Here is a 16801-nt window from a genome sequence, read left to right as displayed (position 1 = left end):
TCCTTTTGAATTTTCTTAACTTTTCAAGTTGCCCCACCCCTATTTTTTGACGTATAATGTTCATTCATAAATTTCTGACAGAACGACAGTATAAAAAGGGTGTTGCACTGTCAAAGCCGACACAAGAGCGAGAGCTACCAAAGAGAATCGAGCAGAGAAAGAGAAATAAATAACACAGCGCTGGAGTGACTACAAAGAGCAAAAGCATTACGAGAAGAACTTTGACAGCTGAATTTTTCAGTCTTCGATTTTCCTTCAGTTTTGAAGCGAGTCTTTTTTCGGGTTCCAGCTGCCATGATGTACCAGGGCTTCGGCGCAGAATATGATTCTTCATCCCGCTGCAGTAGCGCCTCTCCAGCCGGTGAAAACCTTCCGTATTATTCACCTGTTGATTCATATTCCAGCATAGGATCTCCTGCAAATAAAATGCAGGTGAGACATGCACTCATTATTATTATTATTATTATTATTATTATTATTATTATTATTATTATTATTATTATTATTATTATTATTATTATTAATACTCGTATTTTGTATTGTACTGCATAAGGCATTTAAGTTGAGACTTATTATAGATTCAGCTTTACTTCTGCAAATCTGAAGTAATTGTTGTTTTTAGGAACGATACCGGTATAGCATTTGTGTCATTTTTTTTTTTTTGCATGAGGCATACAAAGTGATTATGTTTTTAAGTGTTTAATAATATCGTATCGTTCATCTACAAATTAAAAATTGGTGTTGTTATTCTTCTTTATTTATTTATTTATTTAGATATTGTGGATCATGTATATAAAAAAAAAAAAACATTTTACCTAATGGATAGTTTCTGTGAATCTGGTAGTAGTTTGATTCATCTAGAGTAGACAGCCTTTCTGTACCGCTTCACTGAGTAAGATCAGAGAGAGTTGGCTGCAGGGCTGTGTGCAGCGCTTCAGAGAGAAAGCGGTTTTCATTTGGAACAGTCTGGCGTCATGCTGACATCATACTGTTATTTATAAATCGAATACAGTAATAATAGCACAGGGAGAGAATATCACATATACATAATGATTGACTATCTATTACTAAATACCTGGCAACACAACAAATTGATGTAAAAGAACAGTTCATGAAATATGTTTCAAAGTGCTAAGACGGTAATTTTAAAACAATCTTTCTTTTTTGCTTTTCATAGGACTTCTCTGACATGTCTGTTTCAAGTGCCTCATTCATCCCAACTGTCACCGCGATCTCCACTAGCCCAGATCTGCAGTGGATGGTCCAGCCTACGACCCTCACCTCCTCAGTGGCCCCATCACACAACAGAGCACATCCTTATGGAGTTCCAGGTTCAAGCAGCCATTACTCCAGAGCAGGGACTGTCAGATCTTCAGGAAGCAGGGGACACAGCACTGGCAGAAAAGGGAAAATTGAACAGGTACATTTTTTTTTCTTCCAGTAGTCAGAATGCAATGCAATAATATCCATGAAGTAAATATTTATTTCCAAAAAAATTCCAATAACATAGAGAACATAAAAAGCATTATAATGAAGCATGACTACCTCCTATTTAAAATTCAAGTCATGAAGAGTCTGCAACAGCTTTCTATTAATAGCATCACTGCAGAGAGACAGAGAGTGAGAGACCTGCATTCAATCCCCATAAAGGGAAATTGATGATTGGTATAGTGATGCTGGGGAAAACCCAAATAGAATTCCACTAAACTCTTTATCTCTTTGTATTTGTATAGCTTTCCCCTGAGGAAGAGGAAAAAAGGATGGTCCGTAGGGAGAGGAACAAAATGGCAGCAGCAAAATGCCGCAACAGGAGGAGGGAACTCACCGATACCCTGCAAGCTGTAAGTATTCATTATTCCTGGATCCCTTTTAATACAAGAAATATACATGCAGTGCATTTGTTAACATGTTTGTTGCAATAGCAGCTCACTCATGACCTCTCCCTTTGTCAACAGGAAACTGATAGCTTGGAGGATGACAAGTCAGCTTTGCAGACCGAAATTGCCAACCTCATGAAAGAAAAAGAAAAACTGGAGTTCATTCTGGCAGCCCACAAACCTGCCTGCAAGATCCCAGAAGATTTGGACACCTTCTTCTCTGAGTCTAGCGTTTCTCTACAGCTGAGTAGTATCTGCAGTGCTCCCAGTTCTCAGATCCAAAACACCATTTCAGAGTCCTTCACCTCTAATGAACATGTGGCTACCTCTTCCAAAGCATCCAGCTTTTGCACCAGCTCTGTTTCAACAGCTTCCACTTCCACAGTGAAGATGTCAGATTTAGACAGTTCCTTGGTCTTAAAAGAAGAACCGTTTGATCTGTTTGCATCATTGAAAGAGACCCCCATGGAAACGGCTAGATCTGTTCCAGAGATGGAGTTATCCAATTCCTTCTACGCAGCAGACTGGGAACCCCTCTACACATCTGTAGCATCTGACCTGGAGCCTCTGTGCACCCCAGTTGTGACCTGCACCCCATCCTGCCCCACATACACGTCTTCCTTTATGTTCACCTACCCAGAAGCTGAATCCACCCCTAATTGTGTGGAGGCACACAGGAAAGACAGTAGCAGCAATGGCCAGTCCTCGGACTCTCTGAGCTCTCCAACACTGCTAACCTTGTAAGGGACTTGAAAGAGTTAAATACTGAACTTCCAGATCACAATGTTTATTACAATCCAGGATGTACAGATCTTTGGACTATGGCATGGAAATATCTAAAGTGATTATATTATATATATAATATATATATATATATATATATATATATATATATATATATATATATATATATATATATATTAAACAGTTCACCTCTTCCAAATATGTAGCAAAATGCATGTGGTTTCATTATAATAATTCATTATAAATACTGCTAAATTTCTGTGAGTGCTGTTTTATAGAGCATGTTGAACCATGTTACTTGAACTAAAACATGAACTAAAACATTTACTATAAGTTCTATTCAATTTATTGGTGCTAGATATTTCAAAGTTATATTATTTGTGCAGTTAACTTAAAGAACAACATATTAATGCCACTAGAGAGTGGTAAAATAAAAAATATATATGAAAAAAAAAACTTACGTTTAGAATTCTGTTATCCACTAGGTAGAAATATACGTATTGTACACTGTATGTTTATTATAGTATTTATGAATACTGTATTCCTTGTCAAACATGGTCTGAGTGGTCTGAATCTAAGTATGAAAAGAAGTTTTCTGTGAAAACGTTTTTATTGTGGTTTAATTTATTTATGAAAATTATATTTATATTTTTAATTTTATTTTTGTACCTTGGAAGTTTTAAAATGCTAGTCTATTTAAAAAAAAAAACATAAATCAGCATTGCTATGATATGATGAATAAATACACACAAAGAGAGGCATGGTGTTTCCGGTGTTTGATATGGATTTAATAGTTGACATGTTTAGTGATTAACCTGTACTTACATACAGTAAAAAGAGGGAGACCCAAAAATACATGTACGTTTGCAACACTCAGTCGTTAAAAAGACGAATTTCTGATAATACAAAACTGTTCTTAAGACCCCGCGGCTACCAATACACTAGTTACTGTTCCGTTTCTATGGTTCTCAGGAACGTCACAACAATAACGTCAATGCGTGCCACCTTTTTTTTTTTTTTTTTTTTTTGATAAACGTATACGTTTGCTGCGCTAGCGTTGTGACGTTTCATTTCCGTGTCCATATATGGAGATGTTATTTGACTGCAGTTCGAAGTGGAAATTTCTGGAACCTGAAACGTCAAGGCGCACAGTACGGTGTTTGTGACGTTAGACTGGAAATGTGCGCCGTTTCTATGGTGATAAATAGTTGTTTTCGGCAGTTGCTATGTGTAAGAACGAGAGCTCTGCCTGAAGGAGACGCGTGGCTTTGCTGGAGACTACAGGAAAACTAGCGATGAAGTGAATTGAATGGAAAAGTCCACGTAATGAAGGTGTTAGCTAATGTAGGTCCGAATCAGCGAACGGGTCAAAATATACTTTAGAAATGCATTCCGTTTAATCTGTGGCTCTTAGAAGGAGAAACGATCACAATACAAGTTCAAGTTTATATAACATTTGATACATTTGCATATGTATTCATCATAGATATCAAAACATGTGTTTCTGTTTTCTTAAAACGATTTTTAAAATGAAGGGACCGGTCTCGGTGTAAATTGCTTTGTTGTCCCTAGGGTTCATTATCACACGTCCCAAACTGTCACTGGGACAGTTCAAGATTTTCAATCCACATCACAATGCATTCTGGTACGTTTACCTGTCTCGTGTACCTTTCACTTGTTTCTTTTCTTTAGGAGAAGCAGGACTACACTTACCAGAATGCATTGGGGTGCGAGTTAAAAACGCTGAAATTGTCCTTCACTCTTATGGTAACCCTAGCTGTGCCAGGGGCCGTGTGCTTAAAAGGTGCAGTAGTACCCAATAATACGTTTTTGAAGCAAGAAGAGAGCAAAGGTGGTGAAATCATGGACGAGAGTATTAAATATTCCCCAGAGGAATCATATTTTATTTTTAAATTAAATAACTGTTGTGTTTAATCATTTGTATTGAGCAGCGTGAAATTAGATTCATGTCTTGATTTATGTTATCTTTGCTAGTCTAGGTAGTGGTAGAGTTGCCACTAAAAGTATTTGCCAAACAGAAACGTCAAAGGTTTGATTGCCATTTAATTCACTTTTCCATATTCATAAACATTTGTGCTGATAAATGCACAGGACAGCAGCACTGCATCCCCACTTATAACACATGATTGGATTTGAACAATTTAGAAGTATACTTGAATGAATCTTGTTATCTTCATATAATGGTTTGAACAACAGCAAGCAATGAGCCTTTCACTATGGGATTTCACTTTCCATGTTTAATTTTTTTGTATTGTTTTAATACTTTAAAGATACATGTTTTGTCAAGCAGTGCACTCCAACTGGAAAAATGACCTTCATGGTTTTTTGTTTTGTTTTTGTTTTTTAGCTGGGTTTTGTTTTATGTTAATTTATTTTTCTCTTTTGCATTGCATTGAGTTTATCTTAAAAATAGTATTTAAGGTTGCAGGGGTTGATAGTTCTTCCATGGTTTTGTTTAGTCATTAAATAAACACCTTGGAATATTAGTACATTTGATATAAAAATAGCATATTAAAGGGTTCCTCCAGTCTGGGTCTGCTTATGTAAGCCAGTGCTTTTGGCTGCTTGCTTGATTTCACAAACAGGGTATGTGCCAAACCACAGCCTTGGTCATCTCACACAAACCTAAGATCGTCATCATAGATATTTATGGAACTTATAGAAAAAAACTGTTTGTTGTGCACCTTAAACACAAACACCAGACGAATACTAATGAACTAGATTGGATATTTTCAGAAGCTTTTATTATATACGTTTCGGAAGCTTCAAAAGTTGTTCTTAACTTAGATTACGCTATTTCTAATTCATATTACATAAAGAATAACATTAAGATATTTTTATATATAAAATATACAGGGCAGATTAAATACTTGTTTGACATAGACTGATTAGCTCTTGTCTTAAACTACCTAATGTTACCTTAGGTCGGGTGGGCCAAGATTAGGTCTGATCAGGGTATGTGAAGCCTACTCATTATGTTTAAAAAAACATTTAAATGGAGACAATTCAATTTAGGTGAAATTGGTTGAAAACATCAGTCTTTTGTTTTATAGTAATTTATAAACAGACATTATGTGTAGAAATCTACCACCAGGGGTCAAACATGGTCATTGTGACTAATTTCCCACCTTAAAGACACATCCTGTACAGGTGTGGTCATATCAAATATAGGGGACTATCTTCACCATGGAAGATCTGTATGGATCAACAGGGGTTTTGAATTCAGCAAATGTAATTGAGGGTTAAAAATATCACCAAAATGTAAAGGCATGAAATAAAACATGACATTGACGTAGAAGCTTCGCTCTTTATAATGGTGCTATTAACAATCTCACTGCTGAAAGAAATATGGAAGAGTTGACAGAGCAAAATAACTGTTTTGTCTGTGTTATAGTGAATTCAAAATGACACATTCATTTAATAATGATACTGTGTTCTGCACAATGCCAACATTGCATCAGGAAACATAGAGTTTGTTTACGGATCCCATATATTATTATTTTAAAGTCTGTAATGAGTCTAAAACAAATACATAGCCGAACATTTAAAAAAGGTGTAAAACATGACGCTGATGTTTAAGTTGGAAAATAATCCAAAGGCAGGCAGTGAAAAAAGCGAAACTCTAAACACCGTAGGCAGCCCATGTTGTGAAACAGGTTTCAGCTGGTTCTAAGACAGAAAGGCTGAACAATTAAACAGGCTACGTGACACAGGCATCTGTCTTTGGTTTCAGAGCATTACTTGCTTAAAGGCTGATAGGAATATGATACTAATGCAGTAACACCTTATCATATCGCTGTTATTTTAAAAGGGCAAAACAGCTTGTCGTTTCATCATATGGGAAGGATTCTATAAACATGCTCTTTGTACCCATGATATTTTTTGATGAGAACAGTGTACTCCTGTATCCTCTGAAATTGTTACATTGTTTGCAAAAAGAACACTACACCTGGATGTATTTACCCACAACCCTCCCCTTTCTCTTCAGTTAAGTATGGTTGTCACTGTGTTCTGCAAACCTAACCTCTTTTAGGCACTAAAGCGGAACATAATAACTACCTTCTAAATAAAATAAAGGAAACTGTAAAGCATTAGAGTATCTGTGGACTATTTATATTGTAATCATATAAAACCAACTCATTGTAACCCAATCCTGACCCTACTGCTAAACTGCCAACCAAGAACAAAAAGATAGCACAGTAAAAGGGGGAACAGTTATAAAAGTACAAAGGGTACTGATTCTGATCGTTGATATGACAAACATGCATTTTCACTTCCCCAAATGCCAAGAATATCCCATTTTAAATGGGTTTTGGAGTCATCGCAGTGATCAGGACTCAGGGCTCAACAGTGAATCTACAGATGTTTTAGACATTCATTTTATCCATTTGAAAGCCCAGCTTTTTCACATTATCAAATTGTGCAAAAGACCTATTAGAAACAGTTCTCTGAACGTCACTTCTTATGACGTTAGCAGGGAGGTAGTCAGCACTTGCAAAAACAGGATCGCTCTGCTCTCCCTGCCTTTCCTCACTGATGACACAATAGCCTTCCAGTGTTTGCTCATGCAATAGTTTTCGCTCGAACTAAAAGCAGAGCAACTGTTTAAACGGTGCAAGATGTGCATTAACACAGGAAATGTGTAATGTATGTGCGTTGAACAGGGTGGAGCGGCAAGCATCTGTTCACTAAATGGGTGATGCAATAATGGTAGGCCCTCCCCACCACTGATACCCAATGACCAGCTAGTGAAGCACACTCTTATCAGTATTTATGACTGCAATTCATCCAAGCATGGCACGCACAAGTTAAAAGTCATCAAAGTCTGCAAATATGTACCACAGATCAAATAAGAAACTGATTTTGTCTGTAGTCTAGACTGGAAGAAAATATTTTCCCTTTATACACACATACAGTAGAGCAAAAAAAAAAGAAGAATTGTATCGGTTATCAGTGACACTCCCTGTAAGGTGAATGAGCAGAAACTGTATTAACAGGCATCAATTGTGTGCTATAGCAGACCAAACCTTTACAACAGAATCTATTTTTTATATAACTGTACAGCGTAATTGCATTGACACACACACACACACACACTGCTGTTCTGCAATTCACAATGGCCCCTTGCTGTGAAACCATGCAGCATGAAAAAACACTTTCTATTAATACTGCTTGCCAGCCCTAGAGAGATTGAATAGCGTCAGAAATAGCAGGTGCCTGTAGCTTTTTTTAGCATCAGCATCAAACAGCAGCAAAATTTGAACGGTGACGTCAATCTACGTCTGTGGAGAGACCCTGGAGAGGAAGCAGACAGCCTTTACCTAACAAAGTCTAGCATGCTAGACTTCAGGTGAGGAAATTGCTCAGGAATCAGGAATCAAGTGCATCCCAGACTGTGTTTAAGATATGTTGTTTTAATCACCTGTGACAAAGGTATTTTCCATTAGGGACACGCATAAGTCAGTGAATATCCTGTTATATGTGTCAGGGACTGCAGTCCTGGTATCCAAAGGGTTAATCAGGCTACTTGAAATGCCTTTCATACATTTGTCTTCTACCCTTTGGCAGTCTGTCTCCCTGGCAACAAGATAGCTAGCTGAGGCTGCAGTATCAGGGTAATCCCTTAATTTGTCACAGTAGGGTGGTATGCCTTTTTTTTATCACTATCCTTTTTTGTTGTAATAAAACACTCCCTACACATTTATAAAGAAGAACTCCCTCATTAATACGGTAACATCACAGAAACTGGTTCTTTGAAATAGGTTTCTGGCAACTGTTTGGATGAGAAAGCTTGTTGGTCTATATTTAATATATCTTCAGATACCTGCATAGGCTTGTGGTTGGTTGGAATAACTGAGGCTAGGAACTGGTTCCATTAAACCTTGCACATACATTTCTTGTGATACAGTAGTTGGTCATAGTCTGTTCATTTGTATGTCATGCATTTTTTTTTAAATCTGTATTGATTAGTTACGTAACCTCCTATATACATTCTTTACCTCAACATTCACAGAATCCAGTCATACAGACCTGTGATTTCTGGCTTGTGATTGGTTATGCTTATTAAATGCGTTGAAACTACATTTACAATAACCACGGTCATGGATGGAGTGGTGGATGAGGACAAACCAAAAGAAATTGTCCTGCCTTGAAAAAAAATATTATAATAATCTGCTTTACATTATGGAACAGTGTCATTATTTACACAAAATGTGGAATCTAGAATAATCTTGCTGTAATTATTATTTTTTTTAACATCTAAAATACGTAGTTTTAATAAATGAAAAACAAATAATGTTTTTAAATAAATGCCACATGCCACTTACTGCAAATTGATCTGAGGTTCAAGAGTGTCACTTAGCCTCCCTGTCTGAAGAGACGCTGTTTCCTTTCTTTAGTCCTTTCAAAAGAGAAGATTTGATGTAGCATTACGCTGCATTAACTCGTCCCTCGCTGTTGTATCCGGCTTTCAGTAGCCATGTCCCGGTTGTGTGCGCTGCTCTTTCTCCCGGCCCTCTTTGGGTCGGTTTTTTCAATTTCTTTCTACCTGCCCGTGAATTCTCGAAAATGCTTGCGGGAAGAGATCCACAAAGATGTGCTGGTGACGGGGGAGTATGAAGTCAGCGAGCAGCCCAACACCAAAACAAATTTGAAGGTGAGTCGTGCCAGGGGACCTTAGTTTAGGAAACATCGAGGATCGCGGCCTAGGGAGTAGGTCTTTCGAAAAGGTGTAAAAAAAATGTTAGGCAAGTACTGATGTGTAATTAAAAAAACATCACCAGGGTAAGCAGCGTTAAAGTTAACTTATGAATACAAACACAAAGTAGTAACATGTTAAAAGGAAACGCCAAGGCGGCATTGGGCCTGGGAGTTCTGAGGCTGTGCCACCTTTTCTGGTAGATGCTATTTTATAACAGAAGTACACGATAATAATGTGTATGATATATAGTTTCACAAAACACTATCTTAACAATGCATTTGATCACAAACGTGTAACTGATGACGGTATTTGAATGTGTTGTTTGCATTTGTTTGACTCACAAGTCCACTGTGTTAACGTACACGTCATTCTAAATTTTTCCCATATGTGTAGCTATGCTGTTGTCTCTTTGTTGGGTTTCAGTTTAATTGGACTCAATTAGATGTTTTGTAGCCTAGTTTTATTTATGCACAGACATATTTTTCACTCAGGCACGTCGTCTAGATTTATTTTGTGTATAAAATATGCTCACATATGATTGTTATCCCAAATTAACCAGAGAACCAGATATGTTGACTGACGGGCTACTGCGTTTATGCCTTTGCTTGCGCTTCCAATTAAAACTGAGTATTCAAATGAATTCTGCTTCACAAGAATACACTATTGTATTGTGGTAAACTAAATGCACTCATTATCCCTCTGAGCATTGGATTTAGTTTATTGTTGATCTGTGACCCTATATTTAGAGCAAAAGATCAACTTTTAACATTTCAGCATCGCAGCAGAAATATCAGTGCTTTTTAAGGTTTTTATTTTATTTTTTTTATTCACATACCAACTATTTCACTGTCTTGCTTTTTAAATTAATGTAATTCATTCTTGGTAGGTACTATTTTATTGTTGGCTTAAAGAAAGATTCAATGCAAAATAGTTAACATTTCAATCCATAGTGAGAATAGTATTAGTAAATTGCAGTATGCAGTCACTTTAATGTAGGCAAACATTGGCTATATTAATGGAAGCTGTAGCGCAACATTGGGATTGTAGAATTAAATAATACAATAGCAAGGTCAGTGTATGAAAGCAACCTTAGCAAACTGCTGTTAAATACACTATGTGTTGAGTAGGCAGTCAAAACCAGTTTGTATTAATGCTTGGGTGCATTCCTTATCAATAATAAAATTGAATTGCAGAGATGTACATTAGAATCAGTCTTAATATGGATGTCAGAGTATGTTGCAGTTTGTTGAAACTGAAATGGAGCCAAACCCTGTTGTAAAGAACAGCAGTGATCTCCTTCATCCCTGGAATTTGAAGATTTAAACCAACATTGTGGGTAGCAAGGCAAGGACCTTGTTTGTCTTGTTCCAATACTGCAGTATTTTCACAGAGACAAATGGATATCATCCTTCATGGGGATGTTAAGCTCTATTTAATTTCCTCAACGTATAAACCATAGAAGTTTACGTGTATAACAAGTGATTTTTGTAATGGATCAAAAAAGCAATTAGACTCCTTTAGAGTGCTGTTACTACAACATTAATTTGCATATGGAAAAACAAGCCTTATTAAACACTGAACACACCCTACTGCATAAACAGTACAGCTGACCACTGTATTTGACAGCAATCTTTGACAATGATTTAATGTTTAGGGGAAATTCTAAAATGAGCGCTTGAACTATTTTAACTAACTACTAACAACCTGGAATATTCAAATCATAATATTTTTCTTTCAACAGTAGGATTGGGAAATGGCCAACTGACATTATCACTTTGTATATTTCAATGTTAAAACCCACCCAATAAAAAGGCAGCTATACATATGAATTATTACACTGTTTATGCAATTGCATAGATTGTCAAGTAAAAGTCTTGGTGATCTTGCCCGTAATGAAGTTGGAGATATTTTGCTGTGTTACACGTGCAGACATGTAAATAAGATTCCCATTGCATAGTAGATTTGAATACAAACAAGTCCCGGTGTCTTAATCAATTCATAGTAAAACCAGGAATTGATGAAACTGCTATGCCTGACATTGCTGATTGCTGATAAGCAACAGGTATTGTTCAACTTATCAGGAAAAGGGGTAATTAGTCTTTCCAAGTCTCGCCTAATAGGTGTGGCTATGTAGCAAAGTCCATAACACAGGGATCCAAAATGATTCCTAAATAAACTCTGCCCTTTTAAGTGGCAGACCCACAGTTATTTTGAGTTTACAGCACAATATAGTTCATTGGTCAGTTTACTACATTCTACCTTAGGATCCTTCTGTGCACTTCTTCAAAAGTCCACTTAAACATTCCTCGGGTGGGTTTTGCTGTAGTGCAACAAACTTTCACTCGCATTAAAACCTGCTTAGCACCATGTTACTCTGTGTACTGTCTGCCTATTCTGTGTACATATGAAAACTGTTGCTTTATCAGGGATTCTCTTTTTCAGATCACAGACTCTTCTGGTCACCTCCTGTATTCGAAAGAAGATTCCTCAAAAGGGAAGTTTGCCTTCACCACTGAGGACTATGACATGTTTGAAGTTTGTTTTGAGAGTAAATTCCCTATGGGTACGTTCAGTGTTCCTGTTGTGATTTCATGTTTATGATTGTTTTGTTAAGTGTTGACCATGACTTGACATTCCTAGTTGTTCAATATTCTTTGGTGATGAAGCAGTTGTTCTACTGTCACGCATTTCCAGTTGTCTTGTGAAATTGTGCTGATTCAACTTCACTTGGACATTCTTGAGTTACATGGCAACTTCAGTTTCAATGAGTGTTAAATTTCCACTGCATCAAAATGTGATCCCAACAGAAGTCTATGTTCAGTATTTGTCAGTCATACATTTTGTTTGCGTTTATCCACCCAATTTCCTCACGCTTTGGATAAATGACAAAATAATACAAATTAGAAATTGGCTTGGTGTTCCGTTCTCCTGAAATATTATTTTATTTATTTATTTTTAGTGAAAAACATGTGTGTTTTGCACAGATCCTTCTCATAGCTACTTTGGGGGCTAGAGTCTGTCTTGTTTTCTGTGGATTAATTACGCATTGGAACAGCGCTTATAGACAAGGGTGTCTGGAGGGTGGGATTATGAGAGTGGGCGTCGTCGAATGTGGATTCGGGAGGCTTGGGGGCGGGCTGCTGGTGATTTCCCGGAATGTTTGGCTCCCTCACAATAAATCTTTTCATTCTGCTTCCAGGAACAGGCCGAGTTCCAGACCAGCTGGTCATTTTAGACATGAAGCATGGAGTGGAGGCTAAGAATTATGAGGAGGTAAGTAGAGTGAAAGGGGCCAGCACTGAACCCAGAGGCTATGAGAGCTGCCCGTGTCTCTCTGTCTAAATGAGTTTGCTTTTGATCTATTCACTGAGGCCTGGCTTGTATTTTTTACTGGCTTTATACATCCGTAGCAGACAAATAGTTGGTGTTTTATTAGACAAACTTCAAGCACTTCTATACTCCTTTCTGTATTGGTCATCTTTGCATGTTAAAGGTGGTCCCCCTGGATAGAATTAGAAAATGCAATCTGTATTAATGTAGTAACAAGCAGAACTAAATGGAGGAACACTGCAGCAGAATGGCATTTTAGCTGATGGTAATTACAAGTCTCCTCCAAAGTTACATAAAGGTTGCACCTTTCACCTATACCTTTGAAAGCAATAGTACAGTTCAAAGGGAGGCGTAGGTTTCTACCTCCCATCTGTTAAGTTACAGAAGCTGCCTGTGTTTTAAAGAAGATTTCTTTATAAACTTAAGGGGATTTAGTATTTAACTCATTTGGAGAATGTCCAATCCTTATGGTAACTTCATGGTTTCCTGTCGCCTGCTAACGTTTTCCAAAATTATGCTGGAGACTTCAATATGAGACTTTGGTTTTGAATTTGTATCTTGGCATTTTTTTCCAACTGCGATTGAATGTGTAGTAGTTTCCTATATCAAATCTAGTATAAACTTAAAATAACAGACTGCATGAGGAAAGTGGGTAATTAAGTTTTATAGGGTGTTACGTTTCCACAGTTATACCATGTTTTCGGTAGTAAGCTGTGCTTGCATTCTATTACAGTTTTTGTTTTCTTTGTGGTCTGAAGGCAATGCTGCAATGCAAAGTTAATTAGACCCCTGTTTTGGGTAAAACCAGTGTTACAATATTGCAAAACAAGCACTATTGATTCTGCAGGGTTAAAAGGGTAGGTCTGGTCCTGTTTCCAAATGAAAATCCTTAAATATTTGGGTTTCATAAGTTTGAGCCGGATTCTAATATTAGGACAACACTTTAGTTTTAAATTAGCTTTGTTCTAAATGTCCTTCTTACAAGCTAGAAATCATGTAAGCTGTCCAGAAAGAAAATATTCACAGCAAGACACATTGTACAGAAGGTAAGATTACTCGTATCATAAGACAGGTTTAAGGCATTGTCTGTGGTCTGGTCTGAAGTGTGCTTCAAGATATCTCCCATGTGTATAATCTCCAGTCGGGAAATCCCAGCTCCCGAGTGTGGCTATGGAGGCCTTGGGGCGTTTACTCACAGTAGGAATTTGGCTGTTGAAGACTGTGTTTTTAAAACAGACCTTGTGTAGCTGGAGAGGACTGGGACTTGCCCAAGTAATCTTTAACACACTGTGCTAAATTGGTGGCAGGGTTGGAAATCTTTGTCTGATCCCTCCTGTGTGTGTGTGTCGGAGGTTGCCGTCTGCATACCAGACAAATGTTAAGTGTGTCGGTGAACAGCTGCAACGTGTCCAGTTTTCATTTACACCTACGTTCCGATACTGACATCTAGTGGAAGGAGACTGCTTTGCATGTTGAGCTATTTCTTTTTTGAGGACTTGAAGATAGCATGGTAGTTTAATGACAAAGGCCCTTGTCTAACAGTTGACAGTTTGTGTTAATGGGTTTTGATTTTAAGATACCTTTTGCATCTCGCAGATTGCTAAGGTGGAGAAGCTGAAGCCCCTGGAGGTTGAGTTGCGGCGGCTAGAAGATCTCTCCGAATCCATCGTCAATGACTTTGCCTACATGAAGAAGCGTGAAGAGGAGATGAGGGATACAAACGGTATGGAACATCAGTTGTGGTTAGACGGTGCTTTTCCTCAGATGGGGTTGAGTCAATTTGCCAAATGTTAAATGTAGATCTTTTGCAAAAGAGGCCCCAAAACATTTCCAAACCACTGGTGCCATGCATCAAAAACTGAACTGTTATGTTATGCAGTAAATGGGTTATTCCAGCTCGAGTGGATCACATTCTGGGGAGCTGTTTCCTCATGTTTGTGGTTGATATAAAAAAAAAAAGCACGTGATGACTCAAGGGTTTCCTGAGTGTCATGAGCATGCAAAAGAAAAACGGTGGAACTTATGGCCCCTCTGCATTGTGAGAACACATCTGAAATGTCAATTTTGACCTGTGACTTAGATTGTCTTCAATTGGAGGATTAACTTGCCCTAGACCAGTAACATTATTTGTTTTAAAGCTGGTTCCAAGGGCTTTCCACCAAAAATAACCCAAGACACAAAGCCTTGAGCAACCCAAATGTAATACTTGTTGTGATTCACATTATCAATCAGGACATGGTGATTTGGAACTTGACTTATTTTGTTTTTTCCAGAGTCCACAAACACCCGTGTGCTGTATTTCAGTATCTTCTCCATGTGCTGTCTGATCGGACTGGCTACGTGGCAGGTCTTCTATTTGCGTCGCTTCTTCAAGGCAAAGAAACTCATCGAGTAAATGTTTGGATTTCAGCTGGAGAAAAGTCAAACACGTGGCTTAGCTAGCCACCAACAAGTGATCAGCTGGTGAATTTAATATATTGTAGTTGGGGAAGTTAATTCAAGGGAGTCTAGAACAGCACATGTATAATGTGGTCATTCGGACAAGGATTCAATTTACCACTGAAACGCTCTTTTTATTCATTACCTTGTCTACCAATTTCTCAAGGTAGCATCGTTTATAACACGCAAATGGTTTTGTAAATAATTTTGGTTCTAGGAATTTCCAAGTTTAAAAAAAATTATCCTAGATTAGTGAGTGATCAGAATATTTAAGTTTCCTTTCTGTCCAAAGTCACTGAAATGTTTTAACTTGACAAATACATTGCCTGTTGACAGACTTACGACACAGAACATTTTTTAACCATTAATAAAAGATTAGTCAACATGCCAAATGGATTGTCATAGTTTTCATTTATGTAATTATTACTTCATGCAAAGTCTTTTTCCACCGAATAGATGCTTATGTTTCTTTCTGCTTCCCCCCCCCACCCCCCCTTTTTTTAAATAGAAATAATCATGGTAGGGACATCCATATGCATGTAAAAATATATGTTTAGCCCAAGAGTTAACCTGTATTCATGGGGTCCAAAATAAAACTTTGGCTCATCAACACTGTAGTTACAAATGTCAGCCTCTGGGGTAATTGTAATACACTGATCTAGAGTAGATGAGCTTCATAATACTATTATAAAGCATGTTTTCCTTGTACTTTTTTTTTTTTTTAATATTTTCTTCAAGTAGGACTGTACATAAAAATGTTCAATGTCAGGTAGTTCAATAAAAGTCATCTTGTGGTTGTGTTTGGAGTAGCGGCCAACAATTGTGCAAATGAAAAACTACAGCCCCCCCCTTTTTCTTTTAATGCAGCTGATGGATAGTGATATGCATATAAATGTTTAAATTTACAGAGTTGTGGTTTTCAGAAGGTCATTTTTTTGTGTGGTAGAATGGGTCTATAATTGTTGTGTGTTTTTTTTTTTTTTTTTTTTTAAATCAAATTAATTTTCCCGCAGTTGTGGCGAGTGGTCCTGTGGCTACAACAGTGATTAATGTTTCCACTGTAATTACCTGAAATTTAAATTTGTTTCTGCTGTTTTTAAATTAAAAAAAAAAAAAAAAAAAAGTTTACAAATGGCTTTTTTTTTTTTAACTATATGTGTGTATGTGTGTGTGTATATATGCGTGTATATATATATATATATATATATATATATATATATATATATATATATATATATATATATATATATATTGTATTGTGTGTGTATATATAAAATATATTGTGTGTGTGTGTTCCCATTTCATTCCATCTTTGAATCCTAGCATAGCACACTGTCTGGAGCTGAAGTTAGCATCTGCATTGGTCTTTGTGCGTAATGTCAGGATGAATCCCCATTTCTTAAAGTGGTTAGTTAATAAAGCAGTTCAGTACATCTTGCCTGCACTTTCATTCAAAGAAGCACATGCTACTTGGTTAAATAAAGCACACCTTATTTTAAGGTTGTCTGTTATACTTGTCATGTCTATCATTTGGGGAAATAGATGTTCCAGATAATGAAAACCTAACACTGAGATACTGGCTTTTTACTTGGACCACAGCTCGGTCAATTTGCTTAGTATTGCACAAGAAAAATGAACCCTTTTGAGACTCTCTTATTTTACAAAGCTACCGCCACCACAATGTCAAAGT

At 37.1% G+C, this 16801-nt stretch overlaps 2 protein-coding genes across 2 annotated transcripts; both read left to right on the top strand.

The window, feature by feature from the left end:
• The first annotated feature begins 102 nt into the window (after positions 1–102).
• On the top strand, positions 103–3382 carry LOC117422027 (protein c-Fos-like). Its single transcript, XM_034036632.3, has 4 exons — positions 103–432; positions 1178–1420; positions 1734–1841; positions 1956–3382. Exons 1-4 carry the CDS (start codon positions 295–297, stop codon positions 2619–2621), a joined length of 1155 nt encoding a protein of 384 aa, XP_033892523.3. The 5' UTR covers positions 103–294; the 3' UTR covers positions 2622–3382.
• A 5686-nt stretch (positions 3383–9068) lies between these two features.
• Positions 9069–16099, top strand: LOC131698676 (transmembrane emp24 domain-containing protein 10-like). The gene is made up of 5 exons (XM_058991823.1): positions 9069–9297; positions 11785–11905; positions 12542–12615; positions 14269–14395; positions 14946–16099. The coding sequence occupies exons 1-5, from the start codon at positions 9121–9123 to the stop codon at positions 15065–15067; spliced, it is 621 nt and encodes a 206-aa protein (XP_058847806.1). The 5' UTR covers positions 9069–9120; the 3' UTR covers positions 15068–16099.
• The last annotated feature ends 702 nt before the right edge of the window (positions 16100–16801 follow it).

The sequence above is a fragment of the Acipenser ruthenus genome, chromosome 18 (assembly GCF_902713425.1).
Source record: "Acipenser ruthenus chromosome 18, fAciRut3.2 maternal haplotype, whole genome shotgun sequence".
NCBI classification, from domain to species: domain Eukaryota; kingdom Metazoa; phylum Chordata; class Actinopteri; order Acipenseriformes; family Acipenseridae; genus Acipenser; species Acipenser ruthenus.
Note: the sequence above shows the minus strand (reverse complement) of the source record. Positions and strands in the feature narration are given on the sequence as shown.